Source organism: Anabrus simplex, chromosome 1, assembly GCF_040414725.1.
Source record: "Anabrus simplex isolate iqAnaSimp1 chromosome 1, ASM4041472v1, whole genome shotgun sequence".
NCBI lineage: Eukaryota > Metazoa > Arthropoda > Insecta > Orthoptera > Tettigoniidae > Anabrus > Anabrus simplex.
The window spans coordinates 714622421-714649118 of NC_090265.1; the positions used below are offsets into that span (position 1 = coordinate 714622421).

General features: G+C 40.7%; 1 protein-coding gene across 2 annotated transcripts in view; it reads right to left on the bottom strand.

Annotated features, from left to right (window-relative positions):
- Positions 1-26698, bottom strand: part of LOC136857392 (ankyrin repeat domain-containing protein 54) — a 179082-nt gene that overhangs the window by 131350 nt on the left and 21034 nt on the right. For both annotated transcript variants that reach the window (XM_067136027.2, XM_067136026.2), the window contains exon 5: positions 22484-22634. In XM_067136027.2, coding sequence (XP_066992128.1) covers positions 22484-22634 — 151 coding nt within the window. The remainder of the gene's footprint in view (positions 1-22483; positions 22635-26698) is intronic.

The window sequence follows — 26698 nt, forward strand, 5'->3', positions numbered from 1 at the left end:
AAGTCTGATAGAGACATCTTTAAGTAATGTTTTCTGAATACTTTTTAAGTCCAGTTCAATGGATCTTATGTATGATGAATGAGATGATGTAATGTGAGATTATCCACGAGTAGAACAACATGATGAAATTTTTTTTTTCTCTTGTAAAATCTTGACGCCATAATATATTTCAGTTACTTTTTTTTTTTTTTTTTTTTTTTTTTTGCTACTTGTTTTACGTCGCACCGACACAGATAGGTCTTACGGCGACGATGGGACAGGAAAGGGCTAGGAGTGGGAAGGAAGCGGCCGTGGCCTTAATTAAGGTACAGCCCCAGCATTTGCCTGGTGTGAAAATGGGAAACCACGGAAAACCATTTTCTGGGCTGCCGACAGTGGGGTTCGAACCTACTATCTCCCGAATACTGGATACTGGCCGCACTTAAGCGACTGCAGCTATCGAGCTCGGTATTTCAGTTACTCAAGGAATTTAAATTTTCATTTGAAGTAATGGATGTTGACATGAATGGATCTGATAATTTAAATGCTTAAGACCAGTTATGAGTCAGACAGCTCATTGTGATTTGTTTTGTTTTCAACTTGTAATTAATTACGGCATTACTACGAAGAGATCCTCCCCATATAATTTTTGTTTGTTTGTTTGTTTGTTTGTTTGTTTCGTTGAGCCAGAAGTAGACTAATATAAATCTGTATACTTACAGCGTATTTCAACTTGAAAGTGTCGGAGAAATTAAATGCTGTATCTAAGGGAACTGCACGAGAGGAATTTCATTTTGAATTACCATCAAGACTTATTTAATGTTAATTTGTTAATTGTTATTGAGTGCTAGTTGTTAATAAATGTCAAACCCTGATGTTTAAATCTTTTTATATTATTGTCGCTAGTCCTTATCTCTTTCCCTGCCTTCAAAATAAGCGAAGCCAGACAGCGAACGGTCCACCCTTGAGACTCTCGCTCTCCAGCCGAGCATGCCAGGAATAAAGGGGGCAATAAGAAATCCAAGGGAACCGAATGTAAGATTGGTGATACAAAGCTGGAACAGGTAGATAATTTCATATATTTAGGATGTGTGTTCTCCAAGGATGGTAATATAGTGAGATTGAATCAAGGTGTAGTAAAGCTAATGCAGTGAGCTCACAATTGCGAGACACAGTATTCTGTAAGAAGGAAGTCAGCTCCTGGACAGAACTATCTTTACATCAATCTGTTTTCAGACCAACTTTGATTTAGGGGAGCGAAAGCTGGATGGACTCAGGATATCTTATTCATACGTTAGAAGTAACAGACATGAAAGTAGCAAGAATGATTGCTGGTATAAACAGGTGAGAAGAACGGCTGATGATGATGCTTGTTGTTTAAAGGGGCCTAACATCTAGGTCATCAGCCCCCTAATGGTTCGAAATGAGACAAAATGCAATGACAATTTAAAAGTACAAAACCATCCAATAACCAGAATTCAAAACGTGATGATAAAGAATGAATGGATGAATATGAATTTAAAACAATCAGTGGATCCGACCCGCAATACCTCACCTTCCCAGAAACAATATATTACTGACCAAGGGACTGCTTGCAAAGCACAATCTCAATCGATAATGCTTGTTGTTTAAAGGGGTTCATGATGATGATGCTTGCTGTTTAAAAAGGCCTAACATCTAAGATCATCGCCCCCTAATGGTACGAGATGGACGACATGATATGATGATTAAAGAACCATGGTATTTCCCAAGTTGCGGTACTAATCAAAGGTAGCGAAAACTCGCAATGTTCCAAACTTTATGGTACTACTCATAAGAATTGTACGTCGTACAGGTAACGCAGACCTATGATGTTTCTCACATAACGGAACCACTCGTAGGCACCTCACATAGGTGTACTAATCACAGGGACCCATACTATCCCGTTGTGTTCCTCACATAGTGGGTACAAACCACAGGCAACGCAGACCAACAGTGTCGCTCATATAGTGGCACTAATCACAGGCAACGCCCAGACCCATGGTGTTTCTCACATTATGGTACAAATCACAGGCAATGTAAGCCTGTGATGTTCCGCATATAGTGGTACTAATCACAGATACTGGAAACCCACAATGAACCGCTCTCTCCTGCTACTTATCACAAATCTATTGTGTAACTAACATAGTGGTACTACTCGCAAGTAAAGCCGACCCATGGCTTTCCCCGCGTGATGGTACTAATCACAAGTAGTTTCATGGTTCTAATTCAATCATCCCTTGGTCACTCCTTTTAGTCGCCTCTTACAACAGGCAGGAGATACCGTGGGTGTATTCTTTGCCTGTGTCCCCGACCCACAGGGGGAACAATGGCAGGAGGGTGTTCCGAATGAGGAGATAAAGGCTAAGTTAGGAATGAACTCGATGGATGAAGCTGTACACATTATCCGGGTTCGGTGGTGGGGCCAAGTTAGGCAAATGGAGGGAGATAGGTTACCTAGGAGAATAATGGACTCTGTTATGGAGGGTAGAGAAGTAGAGGGAGACCAAGACGGCGATGGTTAGACTCGGTTTCTGACAATTTAAAGATAAGCGGTATAGAACTAAATAAGGCCACAGCACTAGTTGCAAATAGAAGACAATTTAAAGATAAGCGGTATAGAACTAAATAAGGCCACAGCACTAGTTGCAAATAGAAGATTGTGGCAATGTTTAGTAAATTCACAGAGGCTTGCAGACTGAATGCTGAAAGCCATAACAGTCTATAATGATGTATGTATGTATGTATGTATGTATGTTACTTTATGTCGTACTGACATAGGCAGGTCATATAGTGATGACCCCTGTGGGTGGGGGCGGTAGAATAACACCCACAGTACCTCTGTCATAAGAGGTGACTAAAAGGGGCCCCAGGGGTTCTGAACTTGGGACCATGGGTTGCTGACCACAGGGCCCTTAGCTGAGTCCTGGCATTGCTTCCACTTGTGCCAGGATTCTCACTTTCATCTATCCTATCCAACCTCCCTTGGTCAGTCCACCTCCATGGCTAAATTGTTAGCATGCTGGCCTTTGGTCACAGGTGTCCCGGATTCGATTCCCAGCAGGTTCGGGAATTTTAACCATAGTTGGTTAATTTCTCTGGCACGTGGGCTGGGTGTATGTGTCGTCTTCATCATCATTATCATCTCATCCTCATCACTACGTGCAGGTCGCCTACGGGCGTCAAATCGAAAGACCTGCATCTGGCGAGCCGAACTTGTCCTCTGACAATCCCGGCACTAAAAGTCATAAGCCATTCATTCATTCCCTTGGTCAACTCATGTTCTTTTCCAATCCCAATAGTATTAGATATCGAGGCCTAGGAAGTCTTTCATTTTCATACCCTTCATGGCTCTTGTCTTTCTTTGGCCGATACCTTCATTTTTGAAGTGTCATGACACTTCCATTTTTTCTCTCTGATTAGTGTTATATTAAGGATAGTTGCCTAGTTGCACTTCCTCTTAAAACAACCACCACCACCACCACCACCACCACCACCACCACCACCACCACCACCACAGAATAGGAAAAGGCTAGGAGTAGGAAGGAAGCATCTGTGGCTTGATTAAGGTACAACCCCAGCATCAAGTACAGAGGTTGGCAAGCAGTAAGTGCTGAGAAGTGACAAAAATAACGTTCAATTAATTAACAATTTAGGCATGCGGTGAATATTTAACAACAAAAATGTGTTTTTCGACAAGTACAAAGGACAAGATACATTTTTTATCAGACGCATTAATGCTTGTAACATGTACAATTCTGTTATTTCCATCTGTAATTCGCGAGTACATAAACAATTGTACACTGCTATGATCTGTCTTACTCTTGACATGAGTGAGACAATATCATCAAATTTGTGCATATCACATCCAATAACTTGGTTAGAGGCAAGAAATGATGAAAATATGAATGATCATATATAATATACTTAGACAAGAAGTTGTTTCTCACTCCCCACCCCCTCCCCCAACACACACACACTCTCTATCTCTCTCTCTCTCTCTCTCTCTCTCTCTCTCTCTCTCTCTCTCTCTCTCGCTCTTCTCTGTCTCTAAATACAATTCAGGGATGGTGAATGGAGAAAAGGCAGCCCCCCGCTGACACAAAGGTGCCTCCACCCCTACTTAAAATTACAGTATTAAATAATTACAATTATAGAATTCAGATTGTGCACATATACAATTACTGTATTTACACGCATATTATTTACATAATATTCACTGGATCTGTTGTACATTCATGTAATTCTTATTACACACCCATGAATCCCCAGATTAACTCCAGCTAGATTGACTCATTCATACCAACGTACAGTCTCACACACTCAGGATAACAAACAAAAAGTGTATCATTTTTATTTTATAATATTTATACAACAAAAGAACTAAGGAATTTGTACATAAAAATGACATCATAATATTTGCATTCTTGAAAAAGTTTGTTATTCGGCAGATCTACACTCGAATATGTTTCAAGGGACTTTCTACTGCAATATGATAGGGAACAGCACATTTCACACAGATTTCACAACACACCAGACTATCAGTTGTAACGAGCTATATGTACTGCTCAACACCAGATCACTACACCATCTACCAACCAATCTCTATCTTCTTTCTTTAGAGCTCACATACAGCAATCCTTAACTAAAAGGAAGAACTCTAGTGAAGATGACGGGATAGCCTTCCTACATTTCACGTCGCTCTTTCAGAGTCTGTCTTCTAAAATTTGTTGATACCACCAGACTTCAAATACCTTCACACTTTTCCTCTCCAGTTTCAAGCATTGGTTTTTAAAGGACTAACACACTGACGATGGTCTACAGGCTGCAATTCATCAGAGAACATAACATTCTTTTCATCGTCTGCATGCGAGTATCATTTAACATGCATGTACATGATGATCCATGTCATGGTCACAACTCGTTCACAGACAATGGGCAAAAACATGAAAGGAGAAAATCCTTCCATATATCGTCTCACGTAGTCCATCGTGGGACGCCTAAATCTGTAGAAAGTTCACAGGCTGACTTTGTCATAAAGGAAAGGAACAAACGAGTGTCAAAGTCCGAGAGAAAGAAAAGAACACACACAACGTGATGAATGGAATGGCAGATCGGTGTAGGAAGACGGAACAACAGAAATAAGAGAAGAGGGCAAATACGGAAACACAAAAGGATATTTTCACATAGACAAAACTGAGCTTCCACATTTGTCACATTTTTAATGGCATTGTACAAAATAAGTTATTTTCATAATCCTATGATACATCACATACTGCTGTAGTGTATTTTATATAATGTGAAAAACTGCTGAGGTTTTTTTTATAGTCTGTTTTTCACGTCACACTAATAGGTCCTACGGCAATGATGGGATAGGAAAGGGCTAGGAGTGGGAAGGATGCAGCCATGGTCTTAGTTAAGGTACAGCCCCACCGTTTGCCAGGTGTAAAAATGGGGAAACTACAGAAAACCATCTTCAGGGCTGACGACAGTGGGGTTCGAACCCACTTTCTCCCGAATGCAATTTCACAGCTGTGTGTCCCTAACTGCACGGCCAGCTCACTCGGTGACTGAGGTTTAGAGAAATTGAGTTTTGAAAAGTGGACAATAACAGGAGCTGTGAATATTTAATTTTCACCAGCACACCAGTGTGCGTTAGTTGCTCTATCTAATTGAGCTACGGTGCCCTACATCATATTTGTTCCATCGGAAAGGATCTAAGCTGAAGATTTGGCACTACTGCCTCACACTGTCGCCAATTGTGGGCCAAGTCAATGAATATTTTAATTTTTACGGCCGCATTGTACTCATTTAATCTTTCAACTTATTTGGTAATGTTCAGCATATATAATACATACTGAAGAGTTGTTAAGTACAGAAGAAAACTCAGCAGGTTCTGGGTTCGGATCCCACTGGTATCCAGAGGGCCATTTTTGTTCCGTACTTAACATCTCTTCAGTATGTACTATATGTACTGAACACGATAAAGTAAGTTGTAGGTTTATTTTGAAAAACCAGGAGCTGTCTTTCTTGATCTGGAAATTGCTTACGACACCAATTCACTGTATGCTGCTTGATAAAATATGTCATCTGCCAAAGGAATTTTGATTCGCATAAAAGGTGACATGCCTTCTCCACGAGTGAGGCTCTTTGTTGAACTTCAATAGAGAAACCACAAAACGGCCTTCCACAAGTCAGTGTTCTCTCACTTTTGTTCAATACACACACTAACGACTAACCTTCTACCAACACAAGATCTATCTATGCTGATAATCTTTGTCTGACAGCACAGAGTGGAAAGTTTGAGAAGTTGTATAACTGCTTACTACTGCACTGGAAGAACTGTCAAGCAATTACAAAGAGAACCTATTCAAACACAATATCACCAAAATTCAGGATTGCCCTACCCGATTGGAAAACAATGAGGTAGGAAAGAATCTCAAAGTAAATTGGAAAGGCAGAGAGCTAGAACATGCTTTACCCCAAAATATTTGGGGGTAACATATCACACCTAGACCTACAAGAGATCCCACTTGAACGTGAAGCAAAAGATTGCAACAATTTTCGTAAACTCACGCCGTAATAACATAAACAAACATTTTACATGTACATATGTCATAAGTCAATAGGACTACACAAAGGCTAAGTCTGCAAACCGTAACAAAGCCATGACATGACAAGGCTTACTCGTGTTGAGGGCGATTTAAATCTGATTTCTAAGTAAGCACGTGGGAATATTAAACCTGAAGTGATTGAGTTAAGACTGACTGGCTTGATCTGTGTTGTTTGATTCATAATGAAATGGAGTAAACTTAATTATTTCTTTAAATTAAGGTCTCATAAGTTATGAATTTCATTATGGTACGTATTGACAATTCATCACTATGAAAGGGGTAGTTTCGATCCTATATACAGTATATTGGGTCATCTCCAATTGGAAGACATGCACACATATAACCAATAATGAAGTGTTGTTTGGACTTCATCAATGTTTTAAATTAAGATTGTAAATTGTGAAATACAGTACCATTAATATTGTAAATTGTGACATACCAGATTGTTTATTATTGGTTATGGGTGTGCACATGTCTTCCAATTGGAGCATGGCTGAAGATGACTAGTCCCAGTTTTATACACGCTTATGGTATTGAATAGGTGGACCCTTCTCTACCCTTCAATAGTTAAAGTCTTCTACGAGTATGAGAACGCCTAATGAGCCTTCGAGAACGACGTCCATTGCTAGAGATGCTTAGTATGGAAACGGAAAGATCTAATGTAGAAAATGCAAATTTCAGTGGAATTGGACCTGCTCACTGTTTGCTTGGGAAACAAAAATTTCAAAGAGCATAGCTGGATATTTTCACCGCGTTAGCGCATGATTCCGACCACATAAAATGTACGTGCACATGAAAAATACCAACAATTTTCAAGAGTGGGCATTTCAATGGCACTGTACAACTATACAACCAATTAAATTATTTATATCGTTCTACATAGGTTAACATACGCTCCCATTTTCTAAGAACAGCCCCTGAATTTTGCTCTTTGTCCTTGGAATCACTAGTCCCCAGAAATCCCCAGATTTTTGGTGTACATTATTAGAACGGTCTTAAGTCAATAATAACATTATATGACTCGTAAACTTATTATTTTTACAAAAATACACAAGTAGCCACATGTATTTATGGTTTCCCATTGCTATGCCGCTCTGGTTGTGATCTCGTTGGTTTAGGACATGCATGAATGTCGAGTCCACAGTGTGTACTTCCACATAGTTTGCAGCAATTTAACTCCTGTACTGCCAAATGAAATTTTGAGCTTTGCTGTGGAAATGTTTAATTAAGCAGTGAAAAATGGACGTTTAATCTCTAACAACTTTATTTTCTTCTTAGATATGTCATCATCATCATCATCATCATCATCGGTTTGCCTTTCCAACAAGCCGGGTAGGGTATTTGAAAACGAACGTCTTCCAAAGTTGCCTATTCAAAAAGATTTTATTGTCCATAACAGATTCCCAATTCCATCCCCTTCTCTCCACGACTTCCCTCAGTTGGTCCATCCATCTTGCTCTTGGTCTTCCAGCTGGTCTTCTACCTGTTATTGTCTTTTCCAAATAAGCACATGGTAACCTTGTACTATTCATTCATTTAACATGCCCAAAACATTTAAGTCTAGATGACATAAGTCTTTCCTCCATCGATTCATTTAGACCTAGGTTAGATCGGATCTAATCATTTTTCACGTGATCAAGTAGTGTCTTTTAGAGGGCAGTTCTAAGAAATTTCATTTCACAGGCTTGAATCCTACTACAATCCTTTGATGTTAGTGTGCAGGTTTCCAGAGAATATGCAAGGATGGGAATGAAATACGACTTCTACAGGATCACTTTTGTTCTTTGCGGGACCTTCTCATACCATAGTAGGTGTCTAACGATACTGTAAAAGTTACAGCCTTTGGTTACGCTGTTATTTCTATCTCCGCTCTATTATTACTAGCCATTACACTTCCTAAATATCTGAATTGGTGTACTACTTCAACTTGGTGGTCCTGTAGTTTTATGTTGCATTCTGTATTATGTCTGCTGATTTTCAATGCTACTGTTTTTGATGGGTTCAATTTCATTCCATAATCATCAAACTTCTTACACCATGCATTCAGATTATTTTACACTCCCTCCTCCGTTTCATTTCATATTGCAACATCATCTGCAAACACCAGAGCCTGAAGATCTTTATTACCTTTTTCTTTTAGTTCCTTTAAAATGGTATCCATAATTGCTATGAATAGAAGAGGTGATGTACTCCTTTGGTTGTACTGAACCATTCAGAATGACCATCTCCAATACTGACACACCTTGTGCAATTAGTACATAGCATTTGGATCTTCCTAATAAGGTACTCCGGTACACCAAGTTTTCTAAGACTTTTCCGAATAGTTTATCTAGGAACATTAACATACGCCTTTTCAAGGTCCACAAACACAATAATTAGGTCTTTTCTTCTTTCCCAGTATTTCTCTGCCAACAACAGATCTGTTGTGCTTCTTCCAGCCCTAAAGCCTTGTTGTTCCTCTTTTTTTACGTCGCACTGACACAGATAGGTCTTATGGCGACGATCGCATAGGAAAGGCCTAGTAATGGGAAGGAAGCGCCCGTGGCCTTAATTAAGGTACAGCCCCAGCATTTGAATGGTGTGAAAATGGGAAATCACAGAAAACCATCTTCAGGGCTGCCAACAGTGGGGTTCGAACCCACTATCTCCCGGATACAAACTCACCCCTAACTGCATGGGCAACTCGCCCGGTGTGTTCCTCTTCTAACATAGGCTCTAGTATATCCCTTACCCTGGCTTCAATGATCTCCATGATTATAAGGCCATGTGACAGGAGGGTAATGCCTCTGTAATTTTCACTCTTCTTTCTACCCCCCTTTCTTAAAGATAAGAACTATCATCCCTTTTGTCCAATCTTCAGGTATTTCGTTATCTTTCCATATTGTTCTGAGAACTCTATACAGCCACTGTATTCCTGGTGTACCAGCAGCTTTAATCATGTCAGCTGTAACTTCATCAGCTCCTGCTGACTTACCACTTCTCATCTTATGGAGAACTTGCTCTACTTCTATCCTTGTAATTGGGATATCTACCTCTATTATTTTCTGTCCTACATCCTCAACAGAGATCTCATTAGGGCCATTTAGGAGCTTGTAAAAATACTGCCCCATTGTATCGCTGATATCTTTCATATTGCGAACAATATTCCCATCTGCTGTCTCCAAAGCTGTAGTTGCTTCTTTATCTGATCTTTCACTTTTTACTATTCCATATATCATTTTCATATTCCCTTTACTGTCCTCTTCCAGTTTAGTTGTAAATTCTTCCCAACTTTTCTCTTCTTCTTCCCGTACAATCCTCTTGACTTCCAACTTCCTGTGTCTATATTCTTTCACCATCTTTTCTAATTTATTGTTGTCTATTCGGTCGTTGTTGGTTTTTCTGTCAGACTTAGCCACATCAAGACCTTTTTTGGCTTTATTCCTTTACATTATGGGTTCTTTCACTTTATCATTGCACCAAGATGTTCTTTTCTCTCTAACTCTTCTGCTTGTTCTTCCACACATTTTATCTTTGCTACCAACCAGACTTCTTAAAATCATTTCATTCTTAATTACCTTTTTTTTTTGTGCCTGGTATTGGTATTTTAGTTCTGATTTCCTATTGATATTGCTGTTTGACTTCCAGATCTTTCAATTTCCAGTCTTTAATTCATGGTTTTTTTCTTCTTGTTTACTTTAATAATAGGTTTGGTAACTCTTAAGTCTGCAATGAGGAGTCTATGATCACTATCAAGGCTCTCACTAGGTATCACTTTTATATCATGCATCATTTCTCCACTTGGCCGATCTGTGACGATAAGGTCTATCACTGATCTATACTGACCATCCCAGCTGTATCTCGTTATCTTGTGGCTATCCCGTTTCTCAAACCACGAGTTCTTCACGAGAAGTTGGTTTCGTGTACATAGATCAAGCAGAAGTTCACCCTCCTCATTTCTATTACCGAATCCTTCTTCTTCATCCATTCCCTGGGCGGGGTAGTGTACCAAAGCCCTCCACCTTACTCGATCTTTCCACCACTCTTCTTCTAGTATTTTATTGCTATCGACTCCTCTATTTGCAATACAGTCCACAATAGAGCTCCTCCATCTCATTCTAGGTTGTCCCCTAGGCCTCTTTGCAGTTTCTGTATTCACGAAAGTTCTCTTTGGTATTCTCTCTCCTGGCATTCTCATCATGTGTCCTAACCATTTTAGCTTTGCTATATCAATCTCTTCTTGAAGTTTACACACTCCCACGCTTCTCATTTTGTAATTTATCTCGTCTTGTCTTTCCCTGTATGCTTGCCAATTAAATCTGCTATGGTAATGGAGTAAACTACACAGTCAGTGCCTCCACGCCGAGTGTTGGGCAGCGGTAAATAGCCTGACCCACTATAAGGACCAACGGCTATGGGGAGAGGAGTCCTTATAGAAGGGAAATGGGTTTTCAGTGGAGGAAATGCCACTGAAATCCCATATCAACTGTACTCCAGAAGAGCGGCTACAAAAGGTGCCTGTTCTCCATGTTAGGAGCGGCTTACAAGTTTCGGCTGGCAGTAGCTCTAAAATGCCTTCGGGAGTGGCGAACTCATCGTAATAAAAGCCTATACGATGACAAGTGTACTGAAGCCTCAGAAAATTACCAAATCCATACGGACCAATAATACCTTCATAGCATGAACTATCACAGTTCCTGCCTGGGCATTAAAATCCCCAATTATCATTATGTTCTCTTCATCAATAATGTCCTCTAGTTCTTCTAGGAAGCTTGCTTTTTGGTTGTCACTACAACCCTGCTAAGAAGCAAAAACTTGTATCACAGTTTGGGTTTCTCCATTTAGGCATATTTAACTTTGATTAATCTCTCATTGATGAATGAAGTTTCTGTTACACTTATCAATGTCTTTATGGAGTATACAACCAACTCCATTCCTCGCCACTGCAGAATATGTAATTATGTAAAACTACTGAAAAGTAATACTTTGAGAATAATATTGATACTCTGCAGGAGAGCCCGACTGGTGGCCATGATCATTAAGGCGTTGAAGTCCAAATGGTCTGACACCGAGGTTACCTGGTTCGAGTCCTGTTGGTCTAAAAAAATTTCACCATCAGAATGTTGGCTGGTAGGGTAGAGGAAATGGTAGTATATGATTTCTAATCACTAGATTGTCTGCCAAAAGCCTGGATTAAATTCCAAACCTCTCCGCAGTGCTCATGTAGAGTGAGGGCATATGACGCTGTTGATGGTGATTAGTCTGACGGATGGCGACGTTAAGCCTTGAGTAGACCCCTTGGTGCTATTCGACAGGAGTAGGCAATGTGCCGGCACTGGGTTTCACCCTCTGCCTTCCTAGTATCATACATCACGTCATTTCATCTCATTAACTCCTCTGATGAGGTTGACATCAGGAAGGGCATCCAGTCATAAAAACCCACCACGACAGATTCATCTACCCAACCCCATAGAGCAATGGGACAAGAGATGGACAAACAATTGATACTCTGCAAGAATACACTGTAAAAATAAACAAAATATGGAACAATTACAAGAAGGAAAAAAAACAGTTTTGTGGACTGTTTTTGTTGCCAGAAATGCTCTACAATACTAAAATGTAATAATGTAATATACATGTCATACACCTGGTTCATGTCGTTTCCAACCACCCTCTACATATATACATATACACACTAACTTAGCAAATGTCATGGGATAGTCACCTAATAGCGTGTGGGGCCTCCTCTGGCTCTGCAAACTGCAGTAAGACGCCATGGAAGTGAATCGACAAGTCCCTGGTAGTCCTCTGGACGCAGCTGACACAAAATCATTTGCAGAGTGGCCGCCAATGCTGGTCTGTTCGTGGGTGCAGGATCCATGGCACGGAGCCTGCATTCCAGGACATCCCAGATATGCTCGATAGGATTCGTATCGGGGCTCCTGGGTGGCCATGGCAATCATACCTCCGCTGCATGTTCCTGGAACCTTTCCCAGGTGACGTGGGAGTGATGTGGCGACGCGCTATCATCTTGAAACACCGCAGAACTGTCTGGGCGCTGGAAGTCCAAAAATGGGTGGAGATGGTCTCTGAGCAGCTCAACATACCGTGTACCAGAACTAGGGGGCCCATTCCATACCAGGAAAATGCACCCCAGACCATAACAGAGACACCAGCGCCCTGGACCACACCTTTGAGGCAGGCGGGATCCATCGCTTCATCTGGTCTACGCCATACACAGTGCCTCCCATCGGCATGGTGCAGTTGAAATCGTGATTCGTCCGACCATATCACGTTACACCACTGTTCCAGTGTCCATCCCCGGTGACTGGCGACAAATGTGCGTCGTCGTGCCCGATGACGTTGGGTTAACAGTGGCACCCGTGTGCGGCGCCGGCTCCCCTACCTCATAGAACCCATGTTCCTACGGATTGTCCACTGGGAGACGTGTCTAGCACGGCCTGTGTTGAATTGAGCTGCGATTTGTTGCTCGGTTGTCCTTCTGTCCCTATTGACAATCCGTCTCAGATGTCGCCGGTCACGGTCATCGAGGATGGCTGGACGGCCGGTCGTTCGTCTGTTGTCGGCGGTGACACCCGCATTCAACCATTCACGATACATCCTGGACACGGTTAATCGTGTGAAGCCAAATTCCCGCACCACTTCCGAAATCGCACTTCCCATCCGTCGGGCACCGACCACCATACCCTGTTCAAACGGTGTCAGCTCAAGACGACATTCCATGTTACACCTGTCACATGCACAGCCACTGCTCACAAGGTCTCCTATACAACTGCCGCTGGCACAGGGGGCGTGTGGTGCGCAGACAACACACCTGCGCATCAGTGCTCCGCTATCCCATGACATTTGCTCAGTCAGTGTATAATATACTGTATATTGTTACGCCGTTGTGCGTTCAGTCTGCAAACCCCTATGAATTTAGTTAGCCCCTTTACAATTATCTATTTACTACTAGGTCTTTTTACAATTCGCTTTGTGTCGCACCAACACAGATAGGTCTTACGGTGACGAGATAGGAAAGGGCTAGGAATGGGAAGGAAACACCATTGCATTTGCCTGGTGTGATAACGGAAAACCATGGAAAATCATCTTCAGGGCTGCCAACAGTGGAGTTTGAACCCACTATCTCCCGAAGGCAAGCTCACAGCAGCGCACCCCGAACAGCACAGCTAATTCGCTTGGTTATTTCATTATGAACCTAGAGTGAGTGGCCAAAAGTCATGGGAAGGTGTGTCCCATTAGAAAATGTATTGTGTATGACCAATGAGCGTTGCAGCTAGCTGTGGCATAGCTGAGCAGTTTGTCTAAGATACCAGTGTTCTGAAGATAGCAACACGTCGCAATTAACTGACTTTGAACGTAGGATGATCATCGGCGCACGTCACATGGGTCATAGCAATGCGGATATTACACGCGAATTCCAGTTGCCGAGGTCAAGATTGTCGAGGGTGTAACTTCAATAGCACACAGAAAATGTTACCACCCACGCAAAATACCTCACAGGAAGACCACAGGTGTTTAATGAACGGACATCATGTCACCTCCGCAGAACCATACTGGGTACTTGACAATGTGTGAGTCAGATCACTGCCCAGTTGAATGTTGGGAATCAGGAAACAATTTCTACCAGGACTGTAAGGAGGCACCTTACACCGCATAGGCTTCACGACCAACTCATGTCTTGTTGCTGATACCTCGACACAGAGCTCAACGACATGCATGGGCCCGCGAACATCGGCAATGGACCCTGGAACAGTGGTGCCGTGTGGTATGCTCTGATGAATCCCGGTTCCAGTTGTATTCAGCTGATGAGCACGTGAGATTGTGGCATATGGGAAGGAAACACCATTGCATTTGCATTTGCCTGGTGTGATAACGGAAAACCATGGAAAATCATCTTCAGGGCTGCCAACAGTGGAGTTTGAACCCACTATCTCCCGAAGGCATTTGCCTGGTGTGATAACGGAAAACCGCATTGCTATGACCCATGTGACGTGCGCCGATGATCATCCTACGTTCAAAGTCAGTTAATTGCGACGTGTTGCTATGGATCCTGCGTGTCAACAAGGTTGTGTCCAGGCGGGCAGTGGCTCAGTTCTAGTCTGGGTGGCGTTCTCATGGTTGCAACAGGCCCCGTTGTCCGGCTGCGGGGAGCGCTGAACAGATGCACATTATGTGGACATTCTTTCAGACCATCTACATCCCTTTCTGGCCCTAGAGTACCCTGAAGGAGATGCTATGTTTCAACAGGACAATGCACCATGTCACCGCTCTGTGGTGCAGGCAGGTAGTTGGAGGAGCACTCCAATGAAGTTGGGTGGCAGTGCAAGATGCATGGGTCCAGATCCCTCCATAACGATTCCAACATTTTGTAGAGTTAATGCCTCGCCGTATCACTGCAGTTTTGAGGGCTTGTGGAGGAGCAACTCATTAACATCACATTCAGTGTCTTCCCATGACTTTTGGCCACTCTGTGTAGGTGGACCTACCCATCTTTTTAATACTATATCTACCTACCTCCCGAGTACAGAGCTAGCTGCCATAACTGGCCTTGTCGCAGTGCACTGAGCTAACCTGTTCAGTGAGGAGTTTTCTCTCCTCTGCCATGTATAAATCTGTTCCCCTTGTTCTTTAAGCCAGATAATACTCCTGTTCATCACTGTTCCGGATCAGATCATAAAATCCATCCAAGAACATTGGCGAAGAGCTTAACACTCTAATATTTGCAGATGATGTTCTTATTTAGGTAGAAAATGAAGCCAAAGTACAGGAGAAACTAAATCTTTGGAATGGCAAATTTAAAGGCTGATGAAATGACTATCAACAGCAAAGGCACAGTTTCAAACATTTTCATGGAGGGAACTCTGTTACAATCTATTTCTAACCACAAATACTTAGGAAGTATCATTCCCAAAGATAACAATAAACCAAGAAATACTTATCAGGCCTCAAATCTTCTGAATTTTATTTTCAAGTGAGAAATCTACTCTGGGATGATAAAATACCCCAGAAATCAAAACTGACCATGTTTCATACCTACTTCATTCCAATTCTCACATATGGAATCAAAACGTGTATCCTACATAACAAGGTTAATGGTAAAATCCAGTCAACAGAAATGAAATTCATCAGAACAATGACCCAAAAGACCAGGAAAAACAAGATTACAAATTAAGCAAACAGAAAGGAGGCTGACATCAAAATACAGTAGAAGTCCGCTATAGCGAGTACGGCACATAACGAGAACTCTGTTATAGCGACGACTTTTTTCTGCCCCTTCAAAATTCCTCTATTAAACTGTGTATCGTCCTTTGGTTACAGCGAGAACCCTATCAATGGCGCATCCGTTATTACGAGCGATTAAGCGCGCGCTTTTTTTTTCCGTTACCGATATTTATTCACCAGCGATGATATTGCACGCGATCGATTACCTTCGGCATAGTTTCCTCGCTATGTGCACTAGCGATTTCTCTCGTCGACATTCAAAGGCGATGTCGGAGTCGATTAGTAATATCCGTCGACAGCTGTTCCGTAAAGAAAATTCGAAATGAAAAAAGAACATATTTTCGTAATAAATGCGTAAATAACGTGTCCGATAACGGTTGTTAAATCGTTAAAAATGAAGGCTGACTAAACGACCATTTAATTTTGAGGCTAAATACTGCAATTAAGTAAGAATGAGATACACCTCGAGATATGGCAGAGTGTTTAATTGATTTCATAGGTTAGTTAGTAGTTTGTCGCGTCTGGTTAAATTACGGAAAGGCTATTATGAAAATGTATAACGAGAAATGTATAATTTCTCTACCGGCGCTTGAAGTGTGTTTTCATCATACGTATAGTATGGTAAAGTGAGGATACGTGACGCTGTTTGAATAAGAAAATTGAAACGTTTGCAACAAAATGCGATCGATCATCTTCGGTACGGTATAGTTTTCTCACTTTGTGCATTTGCGAGCTCTCTCGTTAACATTCAAAGGCGATGGAGTTGATTAGTAATACCTATCGACTGCTGTTCTCTAAAGAAAATTCTAAATGAAAGAGTATAACACGTTTTCGTAATAAATGCGTAAATAACGTGGCTGATAGCAGTTCTTAACTCGTAAAAATAAAGACTGAATAAACGTATCTTAATTTTAGTGTTAGATACGGAAATTTCGTGAGAATGTCATACACCTCAAGATATGGCACAGTACATCACTGATTTCAGAGGATATTTCATATCTTCTCGCGTCTAGTTAGGCCTATGGCTATTTACATGTAAATTTTTCGCGAGGAGGTTATTTCTCTACATGCGTTTCAAATATGTTTTCATGATAGGCTACATACACGGTTGGGTTAGGTTAGGTTAGGTGACGCTGTTTGAAGAAGAAAGCTGAGGTGTTTGCCACAGAAATCTCTGGAGTGATACCGTATTTCTCCGAATCAAAGACTTTCTTTTCCCTCAGAATCTCATGCGAAAACTCAAGGGTTGTTGCATACGCGGCCTAACAGTAAGTTAATGGATGCCACTGGCAACTACCGCGGTAACCACGCTGCTTCTTTTCACACGCGCACAGAACTCATTGACAATAAACGACCGCCTCTTTACTACACATCGCTACCGGTTGTACAGTGTGCAGTGCCTGCGTGTTTCTCAAATCTGCAGAATGGCATCAAAACATGCGACCCTTCGAATTCTTAGAAAAACCATGGCTACTCAGTGGCAGAGTCATAACGCGTCTATTGTACTTGACGCTTAGTAAAATTAAGGTTTATAGAGAGCAGGAATATTTTCGTGATGGATAGTCGTATTGTAAAGATACGTGGAAAAGGTATTGCCGGCAAATTTTCAACGGGTTCTAGTCGATATTATGGTGCCAATTTTAATTTAATGTTTATTAAACACTCGGAAATGTAGAAAAATTGTGCAGCCGCAAGAAAATACGGCATAGGCCTAACTAAAGCCAATATTTGGAGTTAGCGTGAAGACAAAAAGCCAAAAAAATGCATACCGTACAAAAATGCATTCAGTGGTCCGCAACAAGGACGCTTTAAAGAAGTCGATGATGAAATTGTGAGGTATGAGCACGAAAAATGCAAGGGCGGTTGGCCATACCGAGGCGCAATAAACTCGTGCGTTGACTTTCAACGTTCGCGATTAGACCTATACATCGCTAGCCGTTGAACGTGGCCGCACCCGACAAGCGAGACGTGCGTGTAGCGGTAGCCGGTTATATCTGACGGTGCGTAAAAGTAACAGTTTTATAGACAGCAAGAATAATTTCCCGATGGATCGTTGTATTGTAGAGACGCATGGAATAGGTATTGCCGGAAAATTTTCAACGAGTTCTCTTCGATATTGTGATGCCAATGGTCCTTTAACCCGCGGAAATAAAGAATAATTGTGCAGCCACAAAAAAAAAAAAAAAAAGAAAAACGGCGTGACGCAAGTCAATGTTTGGCGTCTAAAAATAGTCTAAACATGCGTAGGCCTGTATGATTTTACAAACTTCTTTTTGAGCCTGATTTATTTTTTTTTAAGGAAAAAGTGGGGTTCATCTTGGATTCGGAGAAATACGGAACTATATTTTTTTCAGAATGAAATTAAACATACATTTTCACGTAGTATCGGATTACGAAAAATAACAAACAAGTAAGCCGTAGTGTGGATATCATCTGCGGAAACGCAAGTTTTGAACAAACGGATTGCTGTTTCATATCGATTTTAAAGTGCATGAAGGGTTTTCCGACTTTTATACAAAAATCGGATTTAACGACAATCTGTTATAGCGAGTAAATTCTTCGCTGTTGCGAATTCTCGCTATAACGGACTTCTACTGTACCTGTTGCCGAGCTTTTAGGTATACACAGACTATAACGGTTTAGACATGTTATGAGGATGGACAGAACAAGAACAGCAAGGAATTACTTTGACAGAGAAGTGAAAGGGGTGAGGCCAGTAGGGAGGCCAAGGAATCAATGAATGGCGAGCGCTTTACACCACACCCGGGAAACTGGTGCTGGAAAATGATGATGATGATGATGATGAACATTTCCTGTTGGAAGCAAAAAAAGGAAAAATTTCTGAATTACAGAAGCGGTAATGTTAAGGAAGGACAAATATTTTTAGTACTTAAAGAGAATGACTATTTTCATCCTTTATACGATGTGCATAAAGCAATGCAACTGAATGGTAAACTAACGTACAGCACATAACAAAAGTAGTTTTGACATAAATATGTCTTACAGCTAGGGGTCATCTGAAATCAGCGATGTAAAATGTGTGATGCGATGTTACTTAGCAAGTGTGCAGGCTGTGATGTAAAGTACTGATGGATAGCCATGGTTGAGACACATACAGAAGGCTCTTTTATTAACATGACCTCATCTGATCCTACTCTAGAGAACTGAATATTTTATTCGTGGTAGACTGATATGCTCTGAGTAAGTCTCCCCCTTGCGATGCACTGAATCCTGCACTTTTCGACTCCAAATTCCATACAGTTGTCTCTCGAAAATGATTCATTAGATGCAACTAAATGAATAGTTATCAATTTGAGTTACATTTATTGAAAGATTTTTTTTTTTTTTTTTTTTTGCTATTTTGCTTTATGTCGCACGGGCACAGATAGGTTTTATGGCGACGATGGAACAGGAAAGACCTCGGAATGGGAATGAAGCGGCTGTGGCCTTAATTAAGGTACAGCCCCAGCATTTGCCTGGTGTGAAAATGGGAAACCATGGAAAACCATCTTTAGGGCTGCCAACAGTGGGGTTCGAACCCACTATCTCCCGGATGAGAGCTCACAGCTGCATGCTCCTAACCGCACGACCAACTCGCCCGGTGAAAGACATATTTATGATCCTGTATAGGCTTTTGGGGTCATGCCATGTCAAGAAAATAAGGTGAAATTCTTAACGTTTTGCAGAAAACTGTGCTCTACGTCCTCAGAAGAAATCTCAACTGACAACGAGAAAGGCTTCTTAAACAATGACACTTCGAAATTTGACGTTATAATAGAAATGGTACGTTCATTCGCCACCAGATGGCCACCAGGACGTGGCACAGCGGTAGCATTCGAAGCGGAAGCTGACCGAACCATCACAATCAGACAAAGCTGTTCACATAACATGTTTGCGTAACATAAGACAGACAGGTGTATGATATAGACATAACCCTGGAATGAAACATCTGGCGACGAGGAACGTACATACTTGGAAAACACCGAAACGAAACAGCAATAGTGAAGGGACAGGAAAGGGAACTACCTACGTTAATTCTTAATGCCTGGCAACAAGGTATTACTTAATTGATAGCTGGTGTCCCTGTTGAAATTGTTAGGATTTCTACGTATTTCCACAGCTTCCCGTATAATCCTGGACCTGTAGTGTCTAGTGTGGGTAAGAGCTCGAGCATCTTGGAACATGACATCATGATCCGACGACAGAGCGTGCTCGGCTATTTCCGATTTGTCTGGTTGGTTGAGACGAATATTACGTTCATGTTCTTTGATTCGGGTACCAATGGACCGGCATGTTTGGCCGATGTATACCTTACCGCACGTACAGCAAATTTCGTATACCCCAGGATGTAAAAGGGGGGACAATTTGTCCTTGGTTTCACTCACACTGTGAGCAATTTCAACAGGGACACCGGCTATCAATTAAGTAATACCCAGTTGCCAGACATTAAGAATTTACATAGGTAGTACCCTTCCCTGTCCCTTCACTACTGTTTTTTCGTCTAGGTGTTTTCCAAATTCGTACATTCCTCGTCGCCAGATGTTTCATTCCAGGGTTATGTCTATATCATACACCTGTCTATGTCACATGTTACGCAAACACGTTATGTAAACCGCTTAGTCTGATTGGGATGGTTCAGTCAGATTCCGCTTCGAATGCTAGCACTGTGCCACATCCTGGTGGCCATCTGGTGGCGTATGAACATACCATTTCCATTTCTATTATAACGTCCAAATTTCGAAGTGTCATTGTTTACGAAGCCTTTCTCGTGGTCAGTTAAGATTTCGTCTGAGGACACAGAGCATAGTTTTCTACGAAACGTTAAGAATTTCACCTTATTTTCTTGACACGGCATAACCCCAAAAGCCTATACAGTATCATGTCTATAAGTATGGGCCGTGAAAGCATTAATGGCAATATTTATGATCATTTGATATTTCCAAAGGGAAATATGACACTTCTTTTCTGCTGATATTTATATCTGTCCCTGGAAATTATGAAATTGTGATATTTCAAAAATTGATTTTATAAAAGCTGGAGATCAAAGAATTGATGCATTTCAGATGTGGAGCATACAGCAAAATGCTAAGAACATTATGATCCAAATATTCTGAATATTAAAGATGTACAAAAGAATGGTTGTCTGTGTATTATGAACAAATCCTGCAGTTTTTCCTGTATATCATCCAATTTTATTTATTAACACTGTTTACGCCCACAAGGGAATACCAAAATCAACTGTATACAATAACATTTCCAAAAAATAAGTTCATTTTTTAACCCTTCATAATTTCTTCTTTTCCCAAAACTTCTTCCTTCTAGACGATCTTGCTGTCCGTTCTTCTGCTGATATAACATACTGCTTACATTTTGATGTTTTAAGTGATAGTTTTGTATATTTGTTGTTTAGAATCTTCCTCTCTTCTCTATTTTCAATTTGCTTTGTAGTAATTTTCAATTCATCCAAATCCATTTGTATTTTTTTTAAATCAAGTGTTTTTTGTTTTACTATTTCAAAAGTAATCAAAAAGCTGTTTTAGGAGTCTAAAATTTGGCAAACGGTACATATGTCTAAAAAATGCAATCCTCCGTTTTCTCTTCATGTCAATAATTGATTCACTTTCCTTGTAAATTACTGAATTAGGTAAAAGTCTCCAATGGCCATAATCCTGATGTTTTTTTATTAATAACCGTCCGGAGAATCCTTCTATCCACTTTCTGCAGTTTGTCTGTTGTTGCTTGGGTATTTAATTTCAATAATGTTTCACTTGAATACGTTTCTTCTGGTTTGATGACGGAGTTATAATGGCGAAATTTAGCATTAATTGAAAGAGACTGTTTTTTGTAACTTAGCCATGTAATTTGTTGTGCTCCTCTTAATTTTAGTTCTATTATCTATGGACGCTTTTTCATTAGCATTCCAAGTGACAATTTCACCAAGATATTTAAATCTACTTACAACTTTTATTTTCTGAGTATTATTTAATATACTATGTGGAGTGTCAACTTTAAAGGATGGCATCAATTTTGTTTTCTCAAAAGATATTTTCAACCCAACCTTCGCTGCTATCTTCCTAGTTACTCTACTTGAAATTTTGCTTCTTGTATACTATTTGATAATAGCGCCAGATCATCAGCAAATGCAAGACAATTTAGTCAAACATTTCTTCCAATCTCAACAGTTGGGGGATATACCTTACTCCATTCACGCATAAATTTTTCAAGCACACAATTAAACATCAACGGGGGTAATCGAACTCCCTGTCGAAGACCAGTATGAATTTCAAATGGTTCAGAGATTTAATTTCTGAACATAACCTTAGACTGTGAACAAATCTTGCCCATGGTAAATGAGAAGTTTAAAGAGGTCACGTAGAAGATAAGTAACACAATGGCTTGACCAGGAGGAAGAGAATGCAAATTGAGCCAGTTGCTGCGCGACTGAGACTATCTGTGGGAAGTGCCAATTGATCCATCACCAACTATTAACCTAACCCCACAGGAGCAAGCACTTTTGTCTACTGAACTTCTTTCAGAGAGGATAGTGTAAATCTGGAAATGTTCTAGAAGAGTTGTATCCAATTTGATAGAGAAAAATCTCTACAAAATTTCGGATTCACATGCACAATGTAGACTAAAGACTGTACCTCACTATATCACAGTAGCCCTTGCAGGAGGCGAGGTGCAGTGGTGTCCTCTTGTGAGCATCACAGCAGTTGGGGTTAACTCCTTTCTCCAGCAGCTGAGTCAGGCGGTCCACATCGTTGGTGAGGGCCGCATAACGCAGCTTGCGCTCGTCTGGAAACATAACACTCTATACCAGGAGCCCGAGAGTGTGCTAGGCGCACATCGCATCGTCTAGGGGAAATTGGGGAGAATACAGAACACATCACATTAACAGATCACGTAACGCACTGGATTTTCTAAAAGTGAAAAGTTGCAAATGACTGCACATTTGTGCAGCAGCGCTAATGTATTCCTGACTTGTTTAAAAAAATCATAAACAGATTGGTACTTAGGCAAGCAAATAAAATGGCCTTGTTGGTGGGAACAGATCGCCTACACCCCTTGCAAAGAGCTTAAGATATGGTGTGGTTATGGACGTTGTTGTATTAAAAGGCAAAACAGCAGCATTATCAGGCCCTTTTAACATGAAAAAGAGGAAGAGTTCTCACCACTGAAGAATGAAGGTATTGGTTGAAGAAATGAAAGGGCCATGAAAGCCTTCACAAATTGTAATATTATGAGAGATATAACAGAGTTATGTCTGAAGCTGACTGATCTGTTAAATATACAAGAGAGCTGGAATGTGTTGACTAACACAAATGTAGTGCTTTTAGCTTGGGATTACTCCAAGTGCTCTTATAATGGTTAGTTTCATGAAAATGGACAGATGATAAATGACAACATTAGTTCAAGTTCAGCACAGAAAAGACTCAACGGGACTGATATTATAATAAGGAATTTGTCTGCCAAGTGGCCACCATGTGAAGAAGAATTGTGATGCCATATATATATGACAGCAGAGAATGCAGAGATGAATGTACAAACATGACCAGGCATAACGAGCGATACCTATATGAGCAAGATAAGATGTCCAAAGACATGACTAGGTTCTTTCGCCACTTGCTTTTGTGCAACATTCTCCCACATTACAGAGCCTAACATGATGTGAACTGGTATACTATGCAGCAATGGACACATGTAAGACAACCTCCCTCCGAAAATGATGGAGATCGCTGATTGCTAGACTTCTGATGTGGTACCAATTGAATAATTTGTGATTATGGTTTTTCCTGACATAATCAATGCCGATTGTCTTGCCAAGGTTACCTGCTTATGGGTTCAAGCAGGCCATACAGCCAGTGGCTCAATACCGAGTGTCGAGCGGCAGTGAATAACCAAGCTCTCTAAAGGGATCAATGACTTTTGGCGGAAGAATTCCTTTAATTGGGCGCTGGTCCCCTCTCCCAGTGGAGGAAATGTCACTGAAACCCACCAGGCAGAGTCTGTTCTCCAGGTTAGGGACGGTTTTGCTAAAACCTAGCAGTTAACTATAAAATGCCTTTGGGTATGGCAAGCCGATCATAATAATAGCCTATATGGAGTGTTGAAGTGGATAAAAAATCTAAAGAGCACCCAAGAAACGGTATGAATCACTTGTGTCTCCAGGGAGGTGACAGTAGTGGATGGACGTCAATTATCCACAGCCCAACCTAGGAGCTCTCTTGATAAGGGTGACCAAGGAAGAAGTACTCAATGCCTGATAACAAAACTGAGAACTTCATGCAGATGGGTTAAAGTGCCAACATATCAATACACAGATATACCAGGAGCACATTTTAAATACTCAGGTATGAAAGTTAGCAGGAGGGAAATATATTCAAATCTAGGAAAGAGATGGAGAGCAGCGACTTACCATGTAAGAATGCGTGGATAGATTACACGTAAATGAAAAACATAGCTCCACAAATTACGGCTGCAGTCTTTGTCAGTGGAGGATAGGATAATTAATGGTCCACCACCTAATAGCTTGAGGATATGCTGGCATTTCTGTACCATCATTTGTCCTTCAGTAACATATTCCTCTTACTCTGTTTCCTCTGAAGTGACTGGGACAACGCCTCAGCTACCTCCTTTACCAGCTTCTCTATAGCCTCATAAACCACCTGGTCAAAATAACCACAACCCTGAATTGTTGCAACCAGCTCTTTGAACTTAGCATGAGTTGTACCAATGATTTCCTTTGACTCAGCATCTACAATAACCATAAGGTGTTCAGCTGATTGCTGAAGTTGCTCCTGAAAAGAAGTGAGCCCCTTCCTCCATACAATGTTTAGGAGAAACTTCACAATACAAATCATTGCAATATTTCAAGTTCTCTTCAGTGAGTTGTGCAGCACCATTTCACCCCTTAAGAAAGTCCTCCCATACATTATCTTGGCCCATTTTTCTAGATGGTGAAGTTACTAGCACTGCACGAGTCTTGCATCCTATTCCTTAGAACAACATGAAACCAAAGGGAGTGTCCTCTCCTAATTAACAAGATGTAGGCTTTCATGGCTGCCGTCAGATAACAAGGTTTGTCTTCCAGGAATTAACACATATCTTGTTCTTGCAGAAAGGAGCATACAGGGATAAAGAAAAATAAACATCACTACAGTCTGAACAAAGCTCATCCCCTGTAGAATACGCACTCAGACAACTGTCAAAATCCGAGTTACAGATATGCTGACTACCACTTCAAGAGCAAATGAAAATAGGGAAGCATTCCTACATTTTCATTCGCAAGGAAGCAGTACTGGCTCCCAGGACTCAGAAACAGGTAGCAGCTCATCTCCAGAATTATGGACTGTGCAGTGAATGGTAGTACCTCCACTTATACAGAGATCATTTTCATCTTGAAGCAATTTCTTGACAAAAGCCTGTTGTAGAGGAGGTGAAATGTTGATGCTCATCAAATGTGATTGTGCCTACTAGCCCATATATTAACACCTTTCCATTACGTCTTTAGCACCTATAGGCACCCCCCTTTATTGAATCGATCCACCTTGTTCTAGCTCTCCCTCCCTCTAACTTCTTCTCCATCATCTGTTTTAGTATTCTTTCCTCCTCCATCATCCTTACATGTCCAAATCATCTTAGTTTACTCCTATCAATTCTCTCATCAAGTTTTTCCATTCCAACCTTCTTTCTCACATCTTTGTTTCTCTTTCCTTGTCTTATCTCTTAACACTTCTTTATTCCAGCCAAGGTGTCTTACACTCTGGAAGAATGCATTGCCCTGTTGCACCCTCTTGCTAATCTCAAAGTCCAGCCTTGTATTCTGCATTAATTCACTCACTAGATATTTGAAACTGTCAACAATTTTTTAAGGCTTTGACCAATTTTCACAATGCCTTTCCCTGGTCTTTCTCGTCTTGATAGCTCCATGGTCTTGCTTTTCTCTGCGCCGATTTTCATACCAAACTTTTCAATTTTCTCACTCACTACATCAAGTTGTTCTCGTACTTATTTGCTGTTCATTCTCCAGGCCACATCATCGTCTGCAAATTGTAATAACTTCATCACAGTATTCCCATATGCTTCCTTTGTCTCCTTTATAATTTTATCCACAACTCTTTTTTTCTCTTACTTGTTTTAACATTTTTACACAGGGAATTGTATATATAATCTTGAAGAAAAGATGCAACATGACATATCTTTAATTCAGACCTGAATTACTATCAACCGACTAAGAATTAATCATAATAAAACTAATTATATTATATTTCACAAACCGTTATGTACATTTCCTCTGGACATCAACTTAAGTTTCTATGACCAAGTGATACCTCAAGTTCAATCAACTAAATTTCTAGAACTTAGCATAGATGAGTCACTAACTTGGGAGAATCATATCACAATGCTGTGTGATAGAATAACTCCTGCTGTTGGTGTACTCAGCCGATTAAAATACAAAGTTTCTCGTGGACTGTTGAAGAGTATTTATCTTGCACTAATTGAAAGCCACCTGAATAACACGATTCATATCTGGGCATGTTGCAGTAAAGAACAATTTGAAAAGATCAGTATCTTACAGAAAAGAGCACTGAAAATACTCTTCAACTTACCCACCTTAACACCAACCATACAGGTCTACCAGTATTGTAATGTGCTGCCACTAGATGATCTTCGTAAAAAAAGCTTCAGCTATTATGTTGTATAAATTGAAAAATGGACAAGCTCATTCGAACACCCTTTGCAACTTGAATTCTGATATACATTCATACAGTACAAGAGGATCTACTAAAATTCACTGTAAATCATCAAAGTCTACTAAGTATGGCACTTACTTCTTTACTCTGTAAAGTTTTTCAATA